This window comes from Ixodes scapularis, unplaced genomic scaffold (assembly GCF_016920785.2).
Source record: "Ixodes scapularis isolate PalLabHiFi unplaced genomic scaffold, ASM1692078v2 PGA_scaffold1__304_contigs__length_218370807, whole genome shotgun sequence".
In the NCBI taxonomy this organism is placed as follows: domain Eukaryota; kingdom Metazoa; phylum Arthropoda; class Arachnida; order Ixodida; family Ixodidae; genus Ixodes; species Ixodes scapularis.
In genome coordinates this window covers 54,459,579-54,484,794 of record NW_024609846.1, presented here as the reverse complement: position 1 = coordinate 54,484,794, position 25,216 = coordinate 54,459,579, and the positions used below count along the sequence as shown (strand labels likewise).

General features: G+C 49.0%; 1 protein-coding gene across 2 annotated transcripts in view; it reads left to right on the top strand.

Moving 5' to 3' along the window:
* Positions 1-25,216, top strand: part of LOC8032616 — a 265,009-nt gene that overhangs the window by 151,388 nt on the left and 88,405 nt on the right. For both annotated transcript variants that reach the window (XM_029970300.4, XM_029970299.4), the window contains exon 3: positions 21,888-21,982. In XM_029970300.4, coding sequence (XP_029826160.2) covers positions 21,888-21,982 — 95 coding nt within the window. The remainder of the gene's footprint in view (positions 1-21,887; positions 21,983-25,216) is intronic.

Sequence of the window (25,216 nt, the reverse complement as noted above, 5' to 3'; positions counted from 1 at the left end):
CTGGTACATGGTCGGAAGGTAACGACCATGCTGGACGCCATGCTGCCCCATGAGCCATCTCACAACGAGAGCGACGACGCCCAGGCGGTTGCTCAACGCGCCGAAGAAGTTCGCCAGCTCGCCCGACTCCTGATTCAAGATCAGCAACGCGTCGACGCCGGCCGCTACAACCTTCGTCGCAGGGACGTCCACTTCCAGCCCGGAGATAGGGTGTGGGTATGGACGCCCATCCGTCGCCGCGGCCTCAGTGAGAAATTGCTGAAACGATACTTTGGACCCTACAAAGTGCTTCGTCGCCTCGGTGATCTTAACTACGAAGTCCTCCCCGACGGAACGCGCCCATCTGCAAGACGTCAGCCGCGACCCGAGGTGGTGCACGTCGTCCGGCTGAAGCCGTATTACGAACGATAGCCTTTCCACTCTCGTCGACGGGTGAACTGTGAACTGCGGCTCGCGATTCTGCTGCCTTTTTGTTTTGGATTTGTTTTTGTTTGTTGTTTTTTGTTTTGTGCTGCATCGGGACGATGCACTTTTTAAAGGGGGGTATAATGCCGCGCGCAGGGGTCACGGACTTGTAGAAAGTTCTCGTTCACTCTTGCTGCGGACATAACTATCGTTCATCCCTGTTTTTGTTGTTCTAGAAAGTGCTTGTTCATTCTCGCCCCGAGCGCGCTACGCTCGAACCTTCTCCGCCGAATCTTCGAGATACTGACTCACTTTAGATAAGACGCCGCTCGCGACTTTGTCGAGTCAGTCTCGCCTCAGCGTTTGATCGTGCTGCTTCGCCGCCTTCGACGCCCGCGACGCTCTGTTGTTATCTTTCTTTTGTACCCTTTTATTTTCGGCACAAGTTCGCCACATTAAACGTTCATTTATTCCCGTTTATTTCTTGTTTATTAGTCACCACCCGTGACAATATTTTTATGGGGTAAACGGGGGGGGGGGGGGGGGGGGGGGAGGGGGGAGAGCTTATTTCATGCTCTGTTTCACTTTGTCGCTTCATAATAATATGCTATGCTAGATTCAAATCAATTACAGACTAAACTGTGCAACTCTAACCGATGTGTTACATCTGTGACGTGTCGGAATTAAGTTTTAGATAGATACAGCGAAGATGGAAGCCCCTCCCCTCCATGGTTAACTTGTTGTTGCTTAATGCTTTCGTTTGGTGCTTGTTCAAGCATATTTTATTTATATATGTTTACCTCCGCTCAGTGCTTGTATAAATCCAACTGGTCCCTCTTGGAATACAAACGCACCATAATCAATCTAGCGATTTTTTTTGTTTATAGAGGAAGTATTTTTGTAACTCGATACTCAGGTTACGGATGAATGAGGTCATTAGACCGACGGGTATGCCTTGATCTATCTGCGAACTTTCGCCGTCCTTCAAAATAGATACGAGTGTTCGATAGCTTCCTCCTTTCTTACGATGGATCGTTTCGATCGAGAGGAAACGCTTCAGTGAACGCGTCCGTGTTCGTTCCTTAAAGATGTCGATCTCCTTGTTAAAATTTGCTGCCAACAGTCTTCGATACCTTTTATACCATTACGTTCAAATCTGATTTTAAATCTAATGTGCTAATCCACTGACGGCGGCCCGCTAAACCCTTATTGAGCCTGACCGTGCTGGTTCGTGGGGCGGGCTTACTAGACTCTGCGTCTTATCGACCGTGTGAAAGAAAGCCTGCCAAACCTGGGGCGCGCGAGCGCTTGAGAGACGACTTCAAACATTCTTTCACACAGTCTTGTTGATACGCTGATCTTAGCTAGCCGGTCCTGCTTTTTCTCAACGTGCGCGTGTGGTTCCTGCGGATCGTTATGGCATCCAAGTTGCGTTGACGTCCAGGATTTGCGTCCGCATCGGTAATTCGCGTCTGTTGCAGTGTACACTATATTGTGATGCGCCCGAAAATCGACGCGTGTTCGGGAATATGTTGCCGCCCGTATCTGCGGTCGCCTGTGGACGCGTACGCGGATGCTGTCGAAGTTGTATACCCCTTTGCAGTGACGCCCTTTTCGTATGTTTGTGTTTTATTGTGTCCGTATCTGCGAGACACCATCACTTGTAGCGGAAGTGCACCGTTGCAATGATCGCGTCTTTTTGCCGCCCGTTTGGAAACCCTGATCAGCGTCCGACGGGACGAAACGTGTACAACGCAGGCCTCCGTCAGGCGCAAACGGGACTAAGTCGTTGTGTAGTGCAGCAGCCAAAAGTAGGCCATAGATACCGCACCGGGATCGCTCGCTGCCCGCCTCGTGCAGAAACACGCGCGAACCAGGAAGGAATCGTACCCAGTAATAGGTACCTTTAGCAAACCGTTACCGCGTTCCGCGTACCGCGCACTATACCCGAGCCTTTGAAGCATGCTTTTAGTTAAGCCCGCGCCCGGGTAAGAGCGTGACCGCGGGGCGCGCGCTTAAAAGCATGCTTCAAAGGCTCCGGTAGTGCGCGGTACGCGGAACACGGTAACGGTTTGCTGAAAGTCCCTAATGATTGTGTTATGTGCATGCATAGACTGAGGAAGCTCAGTCAACCCCAGTGGGCGTCTGCAGTCTTCGCTGTGCACGGGAAATTTAGCCGGTGCAGTGTACCGCTGCTTTCGAGTCTCGAACGTGCACCACGCAGTAGTGATACACGCACGCACGCTGGTACCATACTCATCTAGATCGAAACTGGCAGAAGCTTTGTCACGTGGGCTTTCGCTCCACGTGCTCCCGGGTCACATCGTGACTAAAACAACGTAAACCAAGGATCGAAGCCGCATGCTCTCCGCTTGGTTGTCAAAATCCCCGGGATGCAGGCAGTGGTTCTGAACCTTGCAGTTTGGCTGGAGAGGTAGCGCTGTCTGATGCGTTATCGCAATGTTGGGAAGTTTAATTCGTGGTAGTTTTAATAAAACTCGTGCTTCCGAAGCCCCGACGAATTCTTACGTAACACCTGTGTCCAATCGTTCCGGAAGGAAAGAAATCCCCGAAGAAGAGGGTAGAGAGAAGACGGGAACTGACGCGCATCCGAATGTACCTAGACCGCGGTGAATTAGCTGTGGGCGAACTGCTCGCCTTTGCCTACCAAGACCATCCGCTCGCCGTTGTATGTTCTCTTTGCTGTATAGTCGTGCCACGAACAACCTTCTCCGCCGCGATCGCGGACAATGAAATCGATTGACTCGATCGCGGAGGAAAGCGAGCGCGGGCGAGTGGGCCACTTGACCCAGTTTGCCGCCGGGTGTGTACTCTTGGACCTACGGGTAGCTCCTATGTGCATCGTACACAAACCCTCGACGTGCTGTCTCCAGACAAAGGCTGCTGCCAATCAGGGAGGCTGATCTCACGAGGATCTGTGCTTTTCGCGCGGGAGACGGCTTGGACGACTCTGGGCACAATGGACGTGGACTTTTTGTGTCGAACTGCCCCCGATGACCTGGTTCTCAGGGCGCGTGTACTGGGAAGGCGACGCGGATTCACGCCTTCGGCAAGTCTTCGTTCCTTTCGTGACCACAGAAACGCTGGGCGACAAATCGGGCTACGCCCGTAACTCGTAGCATGGGCAACGACTCCCGGGCTTCGTGCGGCCGATCTCGTGAGTGTAGATGGGGGTAATCTGCTGTAGCGCGCGGGGCATCGCGGTCCTCATTAAGGTTGTGAGTTCTTTTTTTATATAGATCGGGCTTGCGCGGAACGGGTCGTTGTTGACAGGGGATGACAGGTTTGTGGGGGATGATAAGTTATTGAATTTCTTTTGGGGAGTTTCGGTACCCTTGCCACACGGTGAAATGTAATGCTCGTTCAATCGTCGAACGCGATGAAAATGTGTTTCTTTCGGATGGCCGCCTCCAGCACGTGCTCATTGCCTTCCGTCGTGCTTTGGCTGCGCGTGCACGCTCGAGGCTCGCGAGACTGCGAAACGTTTATCGAAGGCAGGAAGTTTGTGCTGGACGCGGGACAACTGCCCCCTTGTCGTTCTCGTCCTTTCAGTAACTATAGACCTTTTCCGTTCACTTTGTTTCCAGCCACATAGTGCACATATCCGGCAAAAGGGGGGGGGGGGGGGGGGGGGGGGGGTTCGGTTCAAAGAAAAGCGAGACACCAGAAGCTGAAACAACTAAAAGAAAATATAGAACAGGCGAAACAAGGATTGACAGTGGTGACAAAAACGTGGACACCTTCCAGTCCAGTGGTGGAACTGCTGCGCCATTTGAGCCAAACTGCGCCAGAACGAACAGCCTGCTACATGCTGCTCCAAAGGCTGTGTCTGTGTACGATTTACGATTGTTTGTGCCAAAAGAGAACAATTTTCGAAAAGGAAACTTAAAGTGTCTGGCACTTGGCATTGTTGGTGATGCCACTGAAAATTAAGAAAGCACATTTTTTTTTTCGGATTTCTACGTTCTATGTGCGAGGAGTAGAGTTGTGCGCATAATCAAATTTTCAAATAGTAATTTTAAATAGTACGCTATTTGATATTCCCTCCGAGATGAACTGCGATATTCGTGCTTCTCAGAGTGTTGGTCGCGGCAGGTTAGCCTCCCTTGAGTGCGCCTCTCGTCAAGCACCGGTGTACTGCGGAGAACCAATACCCGCGGAGCTGACACCGCTGACTTGCAACTCGCTCCCGGAGCCGCGCGCTTAGGCGAAAAACACACCTTCAGAGTGGCCTAAACAAGAAACAAAACAAAACAAAAAAAGTCGGGATTTTTGACACACTTCAATAGACGCTTCAAGATGTAACTTTGGCTATTATTGAAGCGTTATGTTAGGCAGCGATGTTCTAGCAACCTCTGTTAAATATTTGTGCTTGTTTTTTTGTTTTTTTTTTTATTCAGAATTGGAAGAAACTGTTTCCATATAGCAAGAAGATTTATAAATATCTTCAATTAGGTATGGTTTGGTTCCTTTAAATGTTTAATTTTCTGTAAAATCGGTCGTTTACATGCCACCTTAATGTAGGTATTGGGCTTTCTGAGGCCACAGTGCTAGATTAAATTTAACAGAGCTCATAAGTGTGCCCTTAGAAACCTGGGAGCAACCTTTGCGAGTTCAGCTGAATGTTTGTTTGAGCATGGTGTAGCAGTAGTGAAAAGCACGGGGAAAGGCGCAGCAGCTATTCAATATCGGATTAAAGAATATTCGGTCAAAACCACTATTCACTTTGAATTTGCTTCCTACCCAAAATTCATTATTTGCACTTGCCTAACGAAGAGTAATAAGTTTTTGTGCGAACGGTGCTCACATCGATTGCAATGAATAGCTAGCGTTATTCACTGTGATCGGTTAGAGTAGCTATGTGCTCCGCTTAGCTGTTCTGTGAATAGTAGCGGGGGGAATACGAGCGAGCAGCGTGATACAAACCCTACAAAGTATTTAGAAACATATTTTTACATAAAATACGGACCGAAGACGTCATTTGTATTCCTAAAAAGTTAATTTAGACATCTACGAGTTTACCACCGTATGATTGTTGAATAAATAAATAAGTATCTGGTAGCGGCCTCCTCTGTATGGTATGACCCTTTGAATAGTCTTCCAACAAACCAACAGCTGCAGTTAATTTTTCCACGGTAAGACTTTCAAATAGGTTGCATGAAATTTGCTGGCATGAAAGCTCTGAATTTTCTGCTCCAAAAGTGGGAATCTCTACTCCATAACCCGGTTTTCCCTGGTACAATAGCTACTCCAAATCACCACTTGTCAGTTCTACCACTAGTGCCTGGCGAAGGCAAAACAATGTTTCTCCCCATACCGGAAGTTTCACAGTGCAAGATGGCGACTAGACGGAAAAGGATTATTCGCGACTCCAACAAAACGGACGGCACCTAGCGGGAAAACACTGAACTGGGCGGAGCAGGTCCTTTAGCGATTTCTGCTCGTTTCTTGTGGCTTCCGTGATTCCATGTTGTCGGCGGTTGGTGCGACGGAAGAGTTGTCCCGGTTACCCTGTCGTTACTGTCGCATATCAGCGTTTTTTTTTTTTTCAGGTTGCTCCGAACCGCAACCGCGTGAACCAGACATTGTGCCTTTATCAACGTTCACCAGCACAGTAGACGCAGTCCGCGAAATCGACGACAAGTGCGTGTTCCCGTGCCAGCGAAACATTGCAAGGGACCCACCCAGCGGGTCGCCCGCTCACCGCTGGGGGCGAAGGCGTCCTTGTCGACAGTGCTTCTGACGGACGTGCGCACTTGATCCGGGGCCAGATGGGCGACTCGATCGGGAGCCCGGAACTAACGACTAATGGGGCGCAAATAACGCGCCTCGCCGGCTCCGGACGCGGCGATCGGGCCGGCCGATTCGTGTCACCCGGTTCCACGTCATCGGTGATCGCTGCCGCTGCCACCCGGCGCTGTGGCCACGCGGGCCGTGTCGCCGGTCACGGCAAACAGGGCTGTTGCTCGCGAGTTATTACAGTCGCGCCACCTCCGATTCAGACGAGCCGTGTCGCAATGGGGCTTGCCCTTCTGTTGTACTTCTTCCAGGGAATGGTAATATATTTAATTAAAAAAATAACTGTCGGGGGTCTGCAAGTATTATGCTGGCGCATTTTGGAAGCGTACTGGATGCGTTAACCGGCCTGTAGTATATGTAGGCGCGTAGTGCGCTCAAGTTCCTGGGCGACCGTCGTACGTCTCGCACATATCATTTGTTTGTTTCCCTCGCTGCGTGTTTCGTGCAAGCCGAACTTTCATCGGTCTGATTTGCGTTTTCGGTGTTGTTTTAAATGCAGGTGGGACTATAGTTTCGATGGCCGCATGCTAGCGCCCTTCCTTTCAAGTTAAACGACCGTTCTGTCACCTTTTTTTCGGGTACTCACTTCGGCGCGATATTACTGCTAACCTTTAGTCGGTGGTAGGTCAAGAACAAAGTGGAAGCTCCTCCCACCTCTTTCCACTTTAGTAGTGCGAACGCTGGAGAGGAGGTCGCGTCCTCTCCTCTGTTCGCTCCGCTGAAGAGGGAAGGGGTGGAAGGAGCTTCCACTTCGGTCTGACTTCCCGAGAAACGGGCCTCACCCGGAGACCAGTAACGCGAGTTTAGGCAACCATAAACGTGCTTGTTCGAGGTTTTCTTTTCGCAATTTGAACTCGCGGGTGCTCGGCAATTTTAATCGTGAATGGTTTTGAGGGTCAGCGTACCCAGCCATTGCGAAGTCATCCGGATAAGAGAGCGTGTGCCGAGAACAGCGAAGGGCATTTTTCACACCGTATAAGCGAACTACGCATTGCCGACCGCTAACGGCTGGAATAAGAATTGAAAGTTGCAGAACTTGTTATCTGACTTAGCAGTTGAAAAGAATTTTCGGAAACTTTTAAGGGGAAAGTGACTGCAGTGAAGCCCGAAAATACGTCGATACGATTGGCGTCCACTGTCGAAGAAATACCAAATTATAATATTAAACTTCGAAGCAAATAACGTTCCATTCTGAAACTTCCTCATCTTAGGGGGTTCTAGTAGATAGTTCCGATAACGATATGATGCATATCTGCAAGGCATCGGCGGTGTATCGCTATCGGTCTTATCGGAACGATCTCCTATGGCACTCCCACTTGTCCCAAGCGACACAAAGTCCGGTGGAGTCGAAACGTTTGGCGGCGCGTAATTTTGTTTTTGTTTTTCTCCCAGAAAAAAAAAAAAAAAGAACTTGCCAAAAAACTTCGTTTACTTATCTATGGAGACGACGCCCTGTAGGCAGGGTAATGACCTGGATCGAATAAGAATCTTCCTTTGCTAAGAAAGACATACACGGACCCGGGGACAGCCTCGCAGCGATCGACCGGTCCCGTTTAGTTGTCCCATCGTTTCACCGATCGTTCATCGTGAATGATGAAGGGCCGATCGAAGCCGGGAGGAAAGTTGCCCACAGAGCCGACCACCGTCCATCGAGCGGGAGGTCTCGGGGAGGAGCGGGCCGCGAACGGCGGTCCCAGGTTCGGCCACCGAAGTGTCTGGCTCGGGACGCCCGGGGACCGGCTGACCTTGGGCACTTTTACCGGCCGCTGCACGCGCACCAAACGAGGTCGACTTCTTCGATTTGGGATTCCCCCTTCGGGCCAGGTCGACCCGGCCGTTGGGTTTCCAGGAGAGATGGCCCGGAGAACGGCCCCCGGTGGTCTCGTCTTTCTGGGCGACCGAGTGGCGAACCTACCGCTTTTTTTTCATACACAATACAAAAAGACAGTCTGCAAACACAAGTCACCGCAATGTCCGTGTTTCGAATGCCGCGTGCCAAGTTTTCTACTTTGGCTCATCGCCATGTGGCATTCGAAACTCAAATCCCCCGGTGGCTCGCCTTCGAATCTCTATGCAGGCTGTCTTTTGTATGATGTATAAGCAGTGTGACCCCGGCTTAAGCTGCGTGCTTGCCGGACCAATCAATCGCCTCCTTTTCATCAGCTGACCGTGCGTATGGGTGGGATTGCGATCACGTGGCGAAAGAGAGACGTGTGTCGGAATAAGCGATGTCCGTAACGTTTATTCGGTTGAAATACTTGCTGGAGAGGCTAACGTGATGTCGATTATTCACTGGAACTCACACAAACATCAGGGGTTCGTGCGATCTTATTTGCCGTCGTTCTTCGCCGTCGGAAAGGTGGCTTGTAGACGGGGAGAAAACAGCTTGTAAGCGGTTTGTTTTGGAAAGTAGCAGCAGAACCTGTTCGTACAAACTGCCCAAGGATAACCGAATAAAGTTTTGTGATGATATGGTGAAGTCTCGTGGAACTCGGCCACTGGAAGACGTACTAAGATATTGAGGTGGGCTAGCTGGATATGCATGATATAAAAATTAAATAGCGCAAAGGTTAGACAAAGGACAAAGGACAGAACTAGCGCTTGTCCTGTCTACTTGTTTTGTCCTTTGTCTAACCTTTCCGCTATTTAATTTTTATATCACTGGAAGACATATTTGACATGGTTAGAGGGCGAAATGTTTTGTGGCTTTTAAAGGCTAACGTTGCGCGCTCGAGAGTGACTGTTATTGCAGCAGTTGTGATGTCTGTCTTTGTCGATTTCCGTTTAGAGTTACAACTCTTTTATCTGACACGTCAGTGGCCTCATTGACATTGGAAGATCCCACCACGAACTGCTTGACCAGTGACGTAGTTCCAAACTCTGGGCTTTACAGGCACGCACTTGCGAAGCAGTCAAAAAAGCTTTCCGAACCCCTGTCCGTTATGTCCTCAGCTTCTCTCTTCAATGTCTTTACAATCAGCTGCATCGGACGTCCCTACAGCTCGCTGCCTTTCGGAAGCTTTATTTCCACGAAGAGTCCGCAAATTGCTGTATCTGGTCTTCGTCTGTCCTTTCGTTGAATCCTGCCGGCTGTTCCAGCGCTGATGAAGAGGACCCGGTCCACGCCATCTCTGCCTCAATTCAACGCGTAACAACGTGCGCCTTTGTTGGAGTCGTCCCGCATTCTTCGAGAGGGGCGGACCAGTGTCCGCCCGCTGCGAGTCTCGGGTTTCAGGCTCTCCCGACCCCTTGACGACGCGCGGGACCACCGCCTCGTAATCCGAGCACGGGGTTCGCTTGGCAAAACAAGTTGCGAAAAGTTTGGACGGCGGCTGGTTGCGCCATCCCGCGCTCGCTACATTTCACGGCCTTTCCGGCAGGGTCGATAAACCTGGCTTTGCGCTTCAAAACATCGCTTGCGGCCGAGCACAGGCGCGCACCGGTCGATTTTTTGACAAGCGCGCAATTTTTTACGAAGGATTCGATATATGGTGCAAGGTCCCGAGGTTTAGAGGCTTTTCCAGCAGTCACGCCCAGCTGTTTATTCAAGATTAGGAAGTATGTGTTTTTTATCTTTTATTTTTTCTTTCCGATTATCGGGGGTTGTTTTAAGGTTGTGTTCAAGAGTATATGTATAGATTACCGCGCCCACAGGCACTTACAGATGTTAGTCTTCCGCAGTCGGTCCGTATGTCCGTAATGGTCGAGTTGAACTTCGCTAGGGTAATTCGATGTACTTAAACTATTTTTCATCGAGAAATTATAAGCGTTAAGAAACATTTGAACAGCAACATAGACGTTATTGGACACTGACGTTTCGGGAAAAGACTTTCCTTCTCTCACAGTTCAAGCAGGAAAGGCTCTTTCCGAAAAGTCTATGCCTAGCGAAATCTAGGTTCCTATTCAGATATCTGTACACGTTTTTAAGATATGTTAAAGAAATACGGCTGTCTCTAGACACAGACAGGATAAACGCGACACGCTAATCGTCTACGGGACATTTTACAGCCGGATATCACATTTTCACCCGTTGGGTTGCCTTTGCACATTCGCGATTTTCGGGAGCATCGCGTTCGGGCCCTGGAAATAGCGTATAAGTGCCACCGAACTTCGCCACTCGACGGGCGCTCAAGTTTTATCTTGTCAATGTCACCCTTAGGTTGCCAAACTTATAATGTCGCGTGCGCGCAGCCTTAAATTCTCCCATTCCTGGACGTCCAAATGTACGGCCCGCTATTACTGTGCGTGAATCCGCACCGCGTATCTTAAAGTCGCAGCCAGACTGCGCGTACATACATAGTACAAAAGGCACGGTAAGTGTTTGCTTCAGACATGATAGAACATGATTATCTGCGCCACAAGCGTGTTGGAAGCGTGTTTTCATCACAAACATGTTTGCTTCTAACGTGTAATATCAAGTTTTTTTGTTGTTTTTGTTTTGTATAATGGATGAGACAGGACAGGCTGTCTTTTCTAGCGCTGTGAGAGCGGCGTATAAATTATAAGGGTCGTTTGAATTATGTCTAAGGTTTGTTTGTTTCTGGACGAGACTCAACCTTTTTGTCGTCGCAACTCTGCATACAGAATACTCGCGTGTCTGTGTCTGCAAGGTAGAGAGAGGGGGGTCAGAGGTGCCGCGTGCGTGGGCGGCCAGAAGCACGGCAAGTCCTCCGCCCTCCGTGTCTGGCGCGGATTCGAAGCGAGAGGCGCGAGGGCCCCGCGCCACGCAGTCTGCTCTGCTCGTCGTCGCGGCGGTGGCGGCGGCACGACGCGGGGGTGCGGGCTTGCAGCTCGGCGCGCCTGTTTAGGAGCTGCAGCACACGGGCGTCGTCGTGTGTGGTGTGTGTGCGCTGCACGATGCTGCTGCTGCACTGGCCGTGGGCGGCCGCCCAAGGACGCCTCCCCCTTCGGTCGGAAAGGAGTCGTCGCATGGGTCCACCTAGAGCCACTATATGAGCTGCGCTTAGAGTACCGGCACTCCGTTCCCCGACATTGTTGTGGGCGCCGCCATATTGGGGCTTGTGCAGAGCAGACGCAACTGCAGATCGTCATGATTCAAAAGCGCGACTTCCTCAGCATTCGATTCGGTGTTAGGAAGCTCATGTAATATTGCTTTTTCTCTGTCGCGGTCTGTTTAAACATTTTTGGAGGACGAAAAAGCATTTCCTGTGATTTCAGATAAAGCTTCAGATAACTGCCAACCATGATTTTAAGCCACAATATGGCCAAGTGTCGTTACTCTGAAGCGTAGCTTATTTAGTGGCACTAGGTCCACCAATGCGCGGCGACTTCGACGAAGGGTTGTGCTGCTGTTGGCTGATTTCCTTGTAACTGCACTGTGGGCCGGGGAGGTGTTGGTCGGGACCTCTGGCGCGGGTCTGTTGCGCTCAATGGGATTTGTTCGGTAGCGGTAAGCGAGAACAAAAAAACTCGGCGGTCCCTCGTTAATCCACATTGGAGCGAGAGATGCAACACGTCACGGGCGACGTCTTTGGGCATCGGAGTCGCGTTGTGAACAAATTCGTTGGGAACAAAATAGACATCTGACGGTTTGGTTAAGAACGCTTTTGTTTGTTTGTTTTTTTGTTCTGGAGCACGTGAAAGCCCGTTTCCAGGCACGAGCTCTTGCCACCAACATTGCTACGACCAACGTTAGCTACAACAGTATTTTGTTATCGGCCATCTTCTTTCCTTTTTCTTTCTTTTTCCCAGAGCGCGTGCAGTGGGCATTGGGTACTGCCATAGCCTCCTCTGTACTCACAAAGCCTTGCAGTTCGACGACGGAACCATAGAGTGCCCGGTCGCAGGTTTGGAGCGCGAGGATCTGGTAGCACACAGCATTTCTCCGGGAACCTGGACGTCAACGCACAGCTTTTGCAGCGGCGAGGACCCGAAACATGGTTTTTAAACCCGTCAAGAAAAGAAGCGGTAGCCCGAGGAACGCGAGGAGCACGAGCGGACATTCCATCGCTCGGGACATTTGTGTTTCGGCGTCTCGCCGCAGCGGGGTTCCCGTTACATGGCTCTCCTCTCATCCGTTGTCTGCCGCTCTTTCTTTTCAATTTCGGCGGCCGCTTCTCGTGGCGATCTGCCAGACTTTGTCAGTATAAAGGAGGCTATGCTTTGGCAGTGCTACGACGGCATTTTTTTTATTGGCTGTTTTTTTTTTTTACAGCCCTTGCAGTGGGCATTGATGTACGGCGAAAACCGGAAGTATAAAATGGCTTGTTATAGATGTCGCTTAGTTGTGTCATAACGCCCCCGCTTCGCGTGCAGCGTATACAAGGTTCCATTCCGGCTGGCGGCGTGCGATCTTTTTCGAGCATTTCGCAACATCGGCGACAGACGCTGTACGCTCTGCTACGCCATCTATACAACATCAACAGGCACAGCATCAATAACCACAACATCAACAACCACCACGCTAACGACAGAATTCACTTCCAGTGGTGGGAAGAGTCCACGCATAACAGCTATCGCTGCAAAAGAAAACAAAAATTCCTAGGACATCTAAGCACTTCTTATGAGTTGTGAATGCAAAAGCATCAATATCGTTCTTCCTCTCCCTTAGTTCGTCTGCGGTGTACTGGCGTGGACGGCCACGTTTCGCTATACTGCCGAGGCTGCAGCCGCCGACGATATAGATGCCTCAGGCGCCGCCATGTTCCTCAGCGTCGAGAGGAGCAGAAGCAACCGCAGATAAGAACGGACGCATGTGCGCAGTTCCCGGCAGCAGGCGCCGATCTGTTTGACGTCACTTCCGTGACCATATTTTCGTGACATCAACCTACCAATTCTAAACCCCCGTCCAAGCGCGGAAAAAAAAAATAACAACGTAGTTTTGCATTAAAAAAAGAAGTAAAAAAATAAGTTTTTTGGGAGAAAAAAAAAAATAACCTCTTTGAAATAGCATTGACAGCATACGGGTCCCTCGCGGTCTTTCATCCAAAAGGGCGGGGCAAATGACGGCTCAGGTTTCCCCATCTGTCAGCTCTTCTTTCACTGCGAGGAAAGAGAGTGAAAAAGCCAAAAGGGAAGGGTTCGCATTTGCAAAAGGCGTCTCGCTCCACCGAGCGGCTGGAACGCGGCGGGGTTCGGCTCCGAACCCCATCGCGTTCCGGGCTGTAAACAGGAAGGGCAGAAGGGGGCGACCGGGTCTTCGCCTAACCAGCTGGGCGGGAGGGAGCTCAGGTGACCGCTTACGCGGGGCGGTGGTCATGCTCGTGCACGCGTCGATGCACGCGTGGCCGCCTGCACGTGACGCCCAGCCTCGCGCCAACTCGGGCTGGGCCCCCATCAAACACGCGGTTTCAACGTTTACGGAAATCGCAACCCATGCGCGCTAGATCGCAGCCTGCAACACCTGCCTGTTCGTCGCTTCGGAAGACGATCAAAGCACGTGCCATACGCCCGCCGGCATGCTGAAATGGTCTGTTAGCGCCAAGGGAATTCTGCGGCGAATTGTCTTCTTGGGGTTGCTGTGTCACGACCAGGATTTACTTGACCGTGGTGTGTTACGAATTGGGACCCTTAGTACTTGTCGCCAGTTGCGAAGACGCGTAAATGTATTGTGTATAAATGTATATAGTCGATGTATTGTTCGCCCTCGCATGTTTTTAACTTAGCACCCCCCCCCTAAAAAAACAAAACAAAACAAAAACAAACAATAGAGTGTAGATTGTTACAGAACGTTACTTATTTCCGGTGAGTTCGAGCCATTGTATGTGAATTTGAGATCCGTTCGGTTATTTTCTTAAAATGTACGCCTTCAAAAAATGGAAAAAAAAAATTTTTTTTCCGGGTTATCAAGTTTTGTATGAACTATACCTTGCGCAAAAACTTAACTATATGCGCTTAAATTTTTATTTTTTTTTTTTGTTAAGGGTTCAGGGGGTTGACATTGGTATAATATCTTTGGCTCTTCACAGTCGAGACCGCTGGGCGATTCACACATTCTTGTGGCTAGCAGGTTCGCATGTTTGAAATTGGTCCTCGGTGAACACAGCGCGAACGCGACCTCGGCATTTTCTTTTGTATTTTTCAGGCGGGGTGCTAGCACAGGCACGTAGCCAAAAGGGGGGGGGGGGGGGGGGGGGGGCTTGGCTTGCTCCCCCCCCCCCCTTTCCCGAAATCTTTCATTTTGCTGGGATCTCCTTTCCCCCCTCCCCCTCATACAGCATTTTGTCATGGGCGGGCCCCCGCGAAACAACCTGAAAACCACCGTGACACCGCTAATTCCCTATCATAGAAAAGACAGTCTGCAAAAACTGTCTGGGGCACGTTTGTTTAGACTTAGGCTAGGTGGCGCCAGCTACCGCCCGTTACAAGGGGTATAGTCATTAACATCCGTCCATATATTTTTTTGACGACTAGTCCTGTCACGTCGCATTGGTCATACACAACCTGTCTGCAGACATATGTTCGAAGCGTAGAAATGTATGCAGCTAACCTACTGCGAGCAATTGAGGCGTGTTCGCGAATACTTGTGTCATCCTAGTGAACGTTGTGTACAAGCATGATGTACCAGCAACGCAACTGGAGCTTTAAATAAACGTAACGATTGATTCTCATCACGCTTAGTGTGTCACGCGAGGCTTTTGTGCTCGTCACGTAAGGCTGAGGTAGCGATAGGCGATTCACCGTCCACGAATGTCATCCCTTCACCTTGTTGTTGTTGTTTTGCCACGAGACGTGAACCCGGAAACGACAGTTCGAAGAAGCCCCTCCCGATCATCTGTCACGGGATTACGTTTCACGGTCTGTTTTCTCATCTGTTCAGGAAAGGTCGTTTGACTCGAAAGCTAGGAATTACTCCGGAATGTTTCCGACCGCTTTGCAGTTTCTCAGCCGTTTAAACTTGATGGGGAAAAAAACGAGCAGGTATACTTTCCGAGAACCGACGCTGGTGACCGTTACCGTGCATAGAAAGCTTTCTGCGCACGTCTTCTGTACTACACTGGTTACCAGTCGAACCAGTTCTTTTTTTTTTTTTTTTTTCCCGTGCGTCCGTTATCTTGAGTTGGAAAGAAACGAGCGACCGATCTAGATGTCGTTTTGCGCTTATGTTAATACTTCTTTCCCACATGCATGTGTATATTCACACTCCGCGCGCTCGCTCGCTCACTTTATACAAAAAAAAAAAGAAAGCTGCGGCTGTTGGAGGACGTTTGCTTGCCGGGAGTCTGCCTGCTTCGTTATCAGTCTAGCCCAACAATGTATCTCGGCATAAGTGCACGCTGGGGCGACGTACCTGTCGTGCGAGTCTCTAACAATGACTTTGATACCAGGCGGGCCAGGGAGAGGAAGAGAAAGATGCTCGACTTGCCTCTCCGGCACTCCTGTCACGTCGACGGGCGCTTTTGCCTTTTCAAGGTGTCTTGGTTTCCCCCCGCATGTGTGTGTGGTGTTGCTCGACGCTCCGACGAAAGTTTCCTTCTATGCTCCGTTTGCCCCTAAAGCTGACAGTGCGGTGGAAGCTACGTGCCCGTTCGACCAGTCATACGGCGATCCTCTTGCCACGTGATCGTGTTCCCGCCCGTATTCATGCGCAGTGGGCGGATTCAAGCGATGAAAGGGAGGCGATTGATCGGTCCGGCGAACGCGCTGCTCCCGCCGCACTGTCACTCCCTCCGTTCGGAGGGAGTGATTTCCAGATGCTGCGGGGCCTGTTCGCTTTTTTGCGCTGGACTTGATACGCGGTGACACTTCCGGCACCGTGCTTGGTTTTTGTTCGTTTGTTCCTTTTTTTCAACGTCGCGGAGCTGTATTTTTTTGCTCCATTTGAGAAATGTTCTCTTTTATGATTGACCACGAAATTCCACGTCCGACGAAACTTGGCAAATGGTTAGGACGTGACCCGAAGCGTACCAGGAGTAACCATAGATGCTGCAAGGGCCGGGAAGCAGTTGAGCCACCGGGATCGGAAGTGCTTTCATTGCGCGAGTGCTCGAGCAGCGAGGAACTTTAATGTGGACCTTTGCGAACAGAGCCGTATGCTCCCTGTCCAACGGCGTCAGTATTTAATCAGTAATATGAAGTGCAATCAGAACCCGTCAATTCAGGGGGTCGTCGTTCTAGAATTTCACCCAGGGAACATACAGTATTGCGCCAATATTGGCGTCGGATCGGAGAAATCGGGCGAATATCATTCTGACACTGCCGACATTGGGGCTGGATTGTAAAGATTGGGCCAGTATTTCTGTGATGTTGCCGATGTTGGCGGAACATCACTTGGGTCTGCCAGCGCCACGCTGATATACAGTATCCAGCGCCGTTTTCCGGTAATTTGTCGGGTCGGAACCGGCTATATCGGCCGGCTTTAGGAATTCTTGACCGTTTTTAAAACGATACCAATAATTTGTCGGGTCTGAACCGGCTATGTCGGCCGGTATTAGGAATTCTTAACCGTTTATAAAACGATATTGAATCGGTCAATCGTGTCGGCCAATCGCGGCGGCCGCCGGTGTTGTGACGGGCCGCGCCCAGGGCGCGCCGGGCAATCGGCGGCTGGAACTAGGTTTTTCCGTGCAAACAAACGGAAAACACTCTTTTGTAGTAACTTTTATTGGAGATTTGTACGAAACGGGGGGTGCGTGATGTTTTCTGAAATCTTTAGTCTAGAAGGTTTTGCGGCACAATTAATATTGTTTTTATGCAACCATCTCTCAGCGGTGATTTCAGCAGCGCGTCCCAACCTAGGCGCATCCTAACTTCGGCAGTTATTCGCAGCGTGTCCGCTTGGGAGACGGAGGTGGCGCCCTTGAAGCCCCTTCGGCGCCAAAAATGGCCGTTTGAAGTCAAAATAGAAATCGCGTGCATTCCCTCGAGTTGTCACTGCGGGAGAAATGGCGGCGTTGCGATCGCTATTAGCTCGGTTCTCGAGTACGGATCGGCGCCACTTTTTCAGAGCAGGCTCTATGGCAGTTTCCCAACTGATAACGTAAGCTTGGCCCCAAGTCCGCTGACACCGCAGCGGCCGCGGTTCACAGACACTCGCCCATCTCTGCCCAGTACTCGAATGACATCGCCGATTCTGGCCCATTTTTAGAACGATCGTTAAACGATATTCACCCAATACCGGGTCGTGGTGCAAAACATGAAACTGAGCCAATCTTGTGAGCAATATTCCCCCGACGCTGGCCCAGTGTCGCCGTGGTGCCTGGGTACGTGATGGAGTGCCGCGCCAGTTGGGTCCTTGAATCTTGAGATGTCTAGCATCCTTTTCGGTGGTCTGTTCGATTTCGTTATTTATTCTTGAATGATTGAGCGTTTTCGAACCAGTTAGAGCAGTGTCTCGGTAGAAACATACTTGGAGACTCCGTTTTACCGCATTACTGCGGTCTCGGGTAGCAACAGCATTTATCTCGCAAGAAGTCTGCATCGCCAGCAGTGAGTATTTTCCGCGTCAGGATGGCACCAAGCTTCGAGACTAAGAACTATGCTAACTCCGGGGGAAATTGCTCCTCAACCGATCGAGAAAACATGTTTGAAAGGCGCTCGATGGAATGATTCGTGACAACAGCTTGCTTGAAACAGCGCGTCTTATTAAAACTGCCTTAAAAAAAAAAAAAAGGTTTTTGACATCCCAAGTTTTAGACTCATGCGCTCGCTGTTTGAAAGTGGTATTTGATGCGATTTGCGACTTCTGTTTGTTGATGGGCTTCTAAGTTAAAACGCCCGCGCAATGCGATGTGACTGCTAGATTTCGAAATGCAAGGTCACTCGATATCTTTCTTTTAGCACCAAACTAAACCGCGTTTTTTTTTTTTTTTTTTTTTTTTTTTTTGAGCGCATTGCTGTTGTTTGTTTGCTATACATTTGCAGATAGATTTCTGTTCGCGCTTCTGCTATTGCAGGAGTTGATTGACGGTTGGCTTTTCACTTGTAGCGAAATTGGGATTTATGGGCAAATGAAGCTGTCTTTATTTTATTGAAGATAGACGCTCGGCGGAAAAATAATAAGAAAATGAAAGCAAAATGAAACGCTGTCGGCGTGCTCTTTTTTCGGACTCCCGTACGAAGCGGCTTGGACAGTTCCCAGATCCGGTTACTGTTTTTACTGCTGGTTAACGACGGGCATCGAAGACGCCCATCCCACGTCCTTGCGCACCTCCCGGTGCGCGTGTTTTGCTTGGTTCTTTCCTATAAGTCTCGCAGGGAGCAGTTATCGTCTTTGGCTTTGAGCATATCTTCTCAGAACAGCTTCTTCGTTTTGTGGGTTAGGCAAAGCGCCTTTCTCCTGCTCACTTTCAACGGAAAGCGAACATTACGACATTACAGATGCTCGGCATTTGTTGCTGCTGTGGTTTCCGAACACATTTGGCACTTGTCCAAAGGGGGGATTGGCCAAAAACCTGAATGGTTAGATCATGCGTTTTCTTTTTCCTCTTCTTTTATTTTAGGGTACCGGATTAAGGATATTCTAAATACTCTAAGCTCATCAGTGTGTTGGGAACGGATTAAGGAGGTAGTCGTGTGAATGCTATAAATGTATGCACTGCGTTACGTGCACACAGTGAGCGCAGCCAAGTCTTATACGCATTACTCGAAAAAACCAAACGATTACAATTACTCTCGGTTAAAAAGTATTCCATTAGATTACTTGATTACCCGAGAAACAAGTTAATTGGCCGTTACTTGAAAAATTAACCGTTACTTTTCCGATTACCGTATATTTTCGGGCTATAGTCCGCGCCCGGTGCATAGTCCGCACGCCGTGCATAGTACACACTTAGCGCCCAGCCCGAATGTAAAACTTATCATACACAGCACACCTTGACAAGTATACCTGCTTTGTTAGCTCAGAAAAAAGCTTGTATAATGCATAAATAATTCATAAAATCCTTCACGTCTTGTTAAAGTAAACGATTTAGAAAAAACAAAATCCCCGTATAGTCATCATCGGGTAATATTTGAACACTTACTCGTGCATAGTGGGTACATCCGATTTTCGAAACGACAGATTTTTCTTTCCGGTTTCAAAAGGGGTCGATCTTTCCTACTGTCCTGTATTCGATTAGAATGACCGAACTATAAACTACTTATTTTCTTTATCCACCAATTTTAGTAAACCATCGTATACTGTCGGAGGCGGTTCGTGGATTGCTTCGTAGAAAAAAATAACGGTTAAGAGTAATTTTAGTACTTCCAAAAATAATCAAATGATTTTTTATTACTTCCCTATAAAGATATTTAAATGATTACAGTATTACTCCAATCAGCAATATATTCCAAGTAATTTGATTACATACAAGTGTGGCGTAGCCCACTGCAGCATGTTTTATCTGTCCGCGACAACATATCCGACCTAACCATACTCTTAAAAAAACAAAAACAAAAAAAAAAACAATGTTTTTTTTTTTTTTTTTTTTTTCACACAGAGGGTGGAAAGTGTAGTTCTGCTACAATATGTACTCGGAAATGACAAGGCACGGCTGTTGATGAGAGAACGTTTTAACCAAAGGTTCGATCAGCGCTGGAGCATTGTTCACGTGGAATGCCACCGTCGGTGTTCGAGTACGGACAAATCGCATTCCTGGATGTTTTTAAGAGTTTCGATATTTTCTGGGAACAGTTGCGTCACTCTGTCGGAGCTTTTCCCCTCCGTGGAACTTTGCTTAGCCATAAAACAATGTATTATGGCTAAGCGATGTCCAGATATCTCGTTGTGATAATTTTGAATATCATTAGCTTCCATGAAAAAAGAAAGTAAAAAAAAGACAAAAAAAAAAAAAAAAAAAACGATTTTCCGCAATAGTGTTTTCACGCCGAAGTGCCTCTGGGACGCCGTACGGCAGAATGTGGATTCTTTCGTCGCTATTTTCGTTTGTCCGTCCATTTGACGTGTTGTCGCCCTTGACCCGATCGGCGCCGGCTTTTTTACGGACGTTTATTTTTCCTTTTAGGGACAATAGCGAGATGTTTTGTGTGTTTGCGCTTTGCGGTCACGTCATGTCGGCCCGCAGCAACTGCGGGCTCTCGTGCAAAAATAGACCTTTTCCGATAGTCAGTCTACCCACCCTGTGCAGAGCCAAACCAAACCCGACGCTCTAATAGCGCCTCCACACCGGAAAAAAAGAGAGAAGAAAAAAGGAGAACGTCTTTAGGCATGGAGTAGAAAGAGGAAAAAGATATTGGGCCTTTGTACGTCACCTTCAATTCACGAAATCGAGAGTGCTTGATCTAGCGCATAATCTCCTATCATCTCCATTATATAGCTGCAATATGGGAGCTTTTGGAACTGCCACAAGGTGACACGTCACCAGCGCGTGACGCTGGAAAGTGTTTTGTTTTCACGCGTATTCTTGCAGACAAAGCGGTTTAACTTTCGCGCCCCTTTTGCCGGCGCTGCGCGGAAAAGACCGATACGTTATCGGTTCATGGCCTGTTATTGGTATGGTAAACGACAGTCGCACTGAGTGAATGTTCTTTCAATAAATTCAGTTGAAAGTGGCGCGTGTCCTTGTCTTGCGTGTTTCTTGTTTCGTCCGTGTTTTAATTCGCGCTTTTAACCTTTTGAACGACGTTTTTAGAGCGCAGCTCTTAGGCGCCCGTTTTTGGCTTGAGCGGCATCGCCGGCGGCGTCGGCGTAACCGCGCCCGCTGCATTATGCGAAATGTCACCGGCCATAATGCACCGCGCGGGATCCTCGTGACGTCACGTGTGACGTTACGAGAGTCCTGCGCGGTGCATTATGGGGCATTTCCCATGCTGCAACGCGCGGGGAGTAGGAGGGGAGGAGGAGGAGGGTGAGGAGGAAGACGACGAGGGGGAGGGAAGGAGGAGGGGAAGAGGGGAGGAGCGTTGACGAGGAGGAGAGGAGGGAGGGGGAGGAGGAGGGGTGGGAGCAGCTTGAGGGATGAGGGGGGACAAGGTGAGGAGGACGAGGAGGAGGTGGAGGGGAGGAGGAAGAAGAGGGAGGAGGCGAGGAGGAGTATCAGGGAGGATGAGGAGGTGAGGAGGAGGTGTATACCCTGTTCTCAGTACCCTTCCCTCCTCCTCCTCAAGAGCTGCGCTCTTATTCGGTGTTAGAGAGGGTTTTAAACGTCTCATTGTTTTAAAGCTATGCTCGCTCCCGCAGCCTTCACTGTACGGTCTAGATAAAGGGGAAAAAATGTTCTGAGATAAGTACCAAAAGAAGAGCACGTGCGCATTGTGCTCGTCCAAAATAGTAAATAAGTAGCCCATTTTCTAGCCGTTTGGTAAAATGTTTCTGGATTTTTATTTATTTGCTGTTTTCACGCTTAATTTGAAAAACGGTGGAAGCATATTTCTTTGGGCATCCCAATGTCTTCCCTTTTCATGCGTACTATCTATGAAACATAATGTGAGTGCTACTTCATGTTCGAAACCCTAAATTCCAAGTATTCAACACTTTTCTTTTTTTCTCGTACTGATATCACTATAAGCGTGATGTTGGGGAGTTCTAGAACATCGTTTTTACGTGCCCGACACCATGTCGGTAGCGCGCCTCGAAGCTCGCTTCAATAGGTTTTGCAAGTTTCCAAGGCATATGCGCTTGTGAAAAAAAAAAAAAAAAAAAAAAAAGGGGGAAGAAGGGGGTGAGAGGGATTAATTTTCTAACATTCTCTGCTGTCTGATACCGCTTTGTATGAGAGAGTTGTGCGTAACGAACCGTCGTTATTTTTTTTTCTCTTCCTCAGCATCAGCGAATGCTACTTCGCTGTCAAGGGGACGGCCCTGGTGCTTCCGCACGATGAGTCCATGCACGTCTACCGGTGCTCCAACAACAATGTCGGTGAGTACGTCCGTAAACCTCTTTCTCTGGCAGTTTCCGAGAGTGTTCGCGGTAGTGATCGTCAAAAGGTCCTCTGAAGTCGGCGTCAGAAAGCGCGGTGCGAGAGAAACCCACCGGTCGACAGGGGCGTCAGGCAGGGTGAGAAACGCTCACCAAATAACGAAGACGAAGGAGAGATATACAGGGTGTTCTTCTTTTTTTTTTTTTTTTTAGCTGCACAAAATTTTTAAAAAAAGGAAACATGAGATAGAGTAATTTAAGCCCTGGGGAAGTGTTAATGGCCATGGCGGCCACTAGAAAAAAAGGTGAAATTAGGTAATTAGTTCACTCATGAACTAGAAGGTTTTAACTAACTTCTTAATTTTTTTCTTAAGGGCACATAACGTATTTAGATAATTGCAGCTCTACATCAATATAATCTAGCCCTGCCATCAAAGTTTGGTTAAAAAATTTGTAGTAGGTGTTACGAGGTCAAGCAATTTCACTTTGGTACACGGCGTCAAACCGAAACTAAACGACAAAGAGCGCCGGTAAAGTAATCGCTCCGCTCTTCCCGCCCCCGTGGATCGCCGTTATCGCAGCCAGCTTCGCCTAAGCAAGTGGAGCCGGCCGCGATAACAAATCGCATGCCCGAAAGGGCGGAGCGAAAACTTTACCGGCGCTCTTCCTCGCTTAGTTTCGGTTTGACGCCGTGTACCAAAGTGAAATTTCTTGACCCCGTAGCACCTACTACAAATTTTTTTAATCAAACTTTGATGGCAGGGCTAGACCATATTGAGGTCGAGCTTCAATTCTCTAAATACATTATGTGTACTCTCGAGTGAAAAATTAAAAAGTTAGTTAAAACGTTCTTGTTAATGAGTGAACTAATTACCTAATTTTACCTTTTTTCTAGAGGCCGCCACGACCATTAACATTTCCCCAGGCTTAAAATACTCTATCTCACGTTCCCTTTTTTTGAAAATTTGGTGCAGCTAGAAAAAAACACCCTGTATATGTTTCACGCACGAGCAGTGCCTGACTGGCGACTTGGCTTCTTTTTACCAACTATAGTCAAGATGGAGCTCTATCTCAGACAATTATTATGAGTGTGCAGGAATTGCTACTCTGCGGTTCAACTACGGTCCTACCCGGTACCGTAATGTGTGTTGTATGTTCAGACAGAAAAAGCTTAGTCAGCCTCAAATAGGCGTCTAATGTCTCCGCCGTAGATGAGAAAATTGTAGCCAGTGCTCTACGACAGCTGGCCTGGGGTCTTTAAGGCGACGCTACCTAGACGCAATTACATGTCGTAACTACTCGGAGCCGTGAAGAATTACCTGTTTTGCAAGAGAGAGAAAAAAGCGTTTCCTCCAGTAAAATGGGTCATGTCAATGCGCTGATCGTCGATATACCCGTGACCTCTTGTCGAGGTACGCACCTATATTGTCGTTTCGGCATAATGTGACTTGCACATTACGACCACTCTATAAGGTGAGGCGTCAACTTTGATCGTACAACACTCAGAAAACCGATCATCGTGATCTACGGAGATCGATGAACAAAGACCGAAACACATGTGCGGAATTGAATGAAATTTGTTTTATTACATTTTCGAAAAATAAGGGCGTTATTACTCACATATACCTGGTCTGGTTAAAGGTATCTTCGTAATTTCTCTACAGCTTTCTTTACGATGTGCGAAGAAACGGAAGCGATAGCTGGAGCACGGTCGCGCAATGCGGGTGGAATGGTGCCGTCACTTATACCTGAGGACGAAGGTTCGACGTGATTAATTCTCATAGCCGTCGTGGTTTGCGACGTCGATGCCACCGACGACAGCCACGAGTGCGTGGTGATCCGTGAAGTAAGTGGGTAAGCGCGGTGGAAGTTTTCTAAAATCATCCAACATTACGCGTAGCAACTGGAGACTGCCAAAGTGGGATTTCGCATAACGCGAGTAATGTTTGAAAACAAGTCTTTCAAGCAGACGACATGAGGATTCTCCCTTCGTCGCGTCGTTACTGGCGGGATGCCGGGCTCTGCAGGGCCGACGGGGAAACCCGACTTCCACGGAGATAAGAAAGGGTTTTTCCCTTCTTCACCCTGCCGGCGACGACAACGGACGAGGTCGAAATCTCTGCAAAGTGTCGCCCGTAAAGCTATTGGCGAGGAGATCTAACTATAGGGGGCGCAGTTTCATTATCATCATCATCGCCACAAACAATCGCTGTGCGGCAAACAACATCGACGCCAGCACTCGCCTGACGTAAAGCCGCCGCATCGTGCATCGTTTCGGCGCTCGCTGCATATTTGTTTGTAGCGATACGGTGCGCACTGGCTGCCTACCGCAGTGTTCGAAGCATGCTTTTGAACCTCGCGGAGGGCTGCAGCACGTGCGCGACGATGCGAACGCTGTCCGCCGTCGGCTCTGGTCCAACGCTGCGCTCGATGACATGATCGCAGTTGAGCATGTCCATTCCTGTAACGAGACACCGCTAGCTTTCGCCGATGTCGTCCATGATTGTCGCAAGAGGCGGGGTAACTGAAAAGTGAATTGCGCGTTTTGCGAATCGTTCAGAAAATCACAGACGCCGCGCCGTGCACACGATCCAGCGCGCGCGGCCGACACGACGCGGCTGGCCCGCACGCACGCGCGTGACCACGCATGCGCTTGGTTTGCCTTCCAAGAGGACTTTGATGACATTGAACGCAGGGTTTGACTAGATTACTTCAATTTACAGAATGTCCCCCCAAAAAAATTTACAGTTTGTTTTTTTTTATTGCAAAAATAAACTACCCATCGCCGAAGGCTCATTCTCCGCCCAAAGGTAGCGCTAGAGGTCACAACCAGATGCCAAAGTTTCGGCCGGATTCGATAACTTAATAAAAAATTATAAGTGATTTTCTGAAAATTTCAATGGGAAAATGGCGACCGACGGTGTTTTTTTGAGTACACGGGGCTCTATGGCACCGAAAACCGGGAGCGCGCAAAAATGGGCTCTATTTTTCCATTGAAATTTTCAGAAAATCACAAAACTTTTGAATAAGGTATCGGATCGGGCTGAAACTTTGGCAACTGGTTGTGACCTCTAGCGCTACCTTTGGGCGGAGAATGAACGTTCGGCGATGCCTAGTTTATTTTTGCGGTGAAAAAACTTTGTACATTTTTTTTTTTGTGACACTCGTGCATGCGTTTGATTAAAAAGAATATTATATTACATATCTTTCACGAGCCTCGCGTCGTCGCCTTCC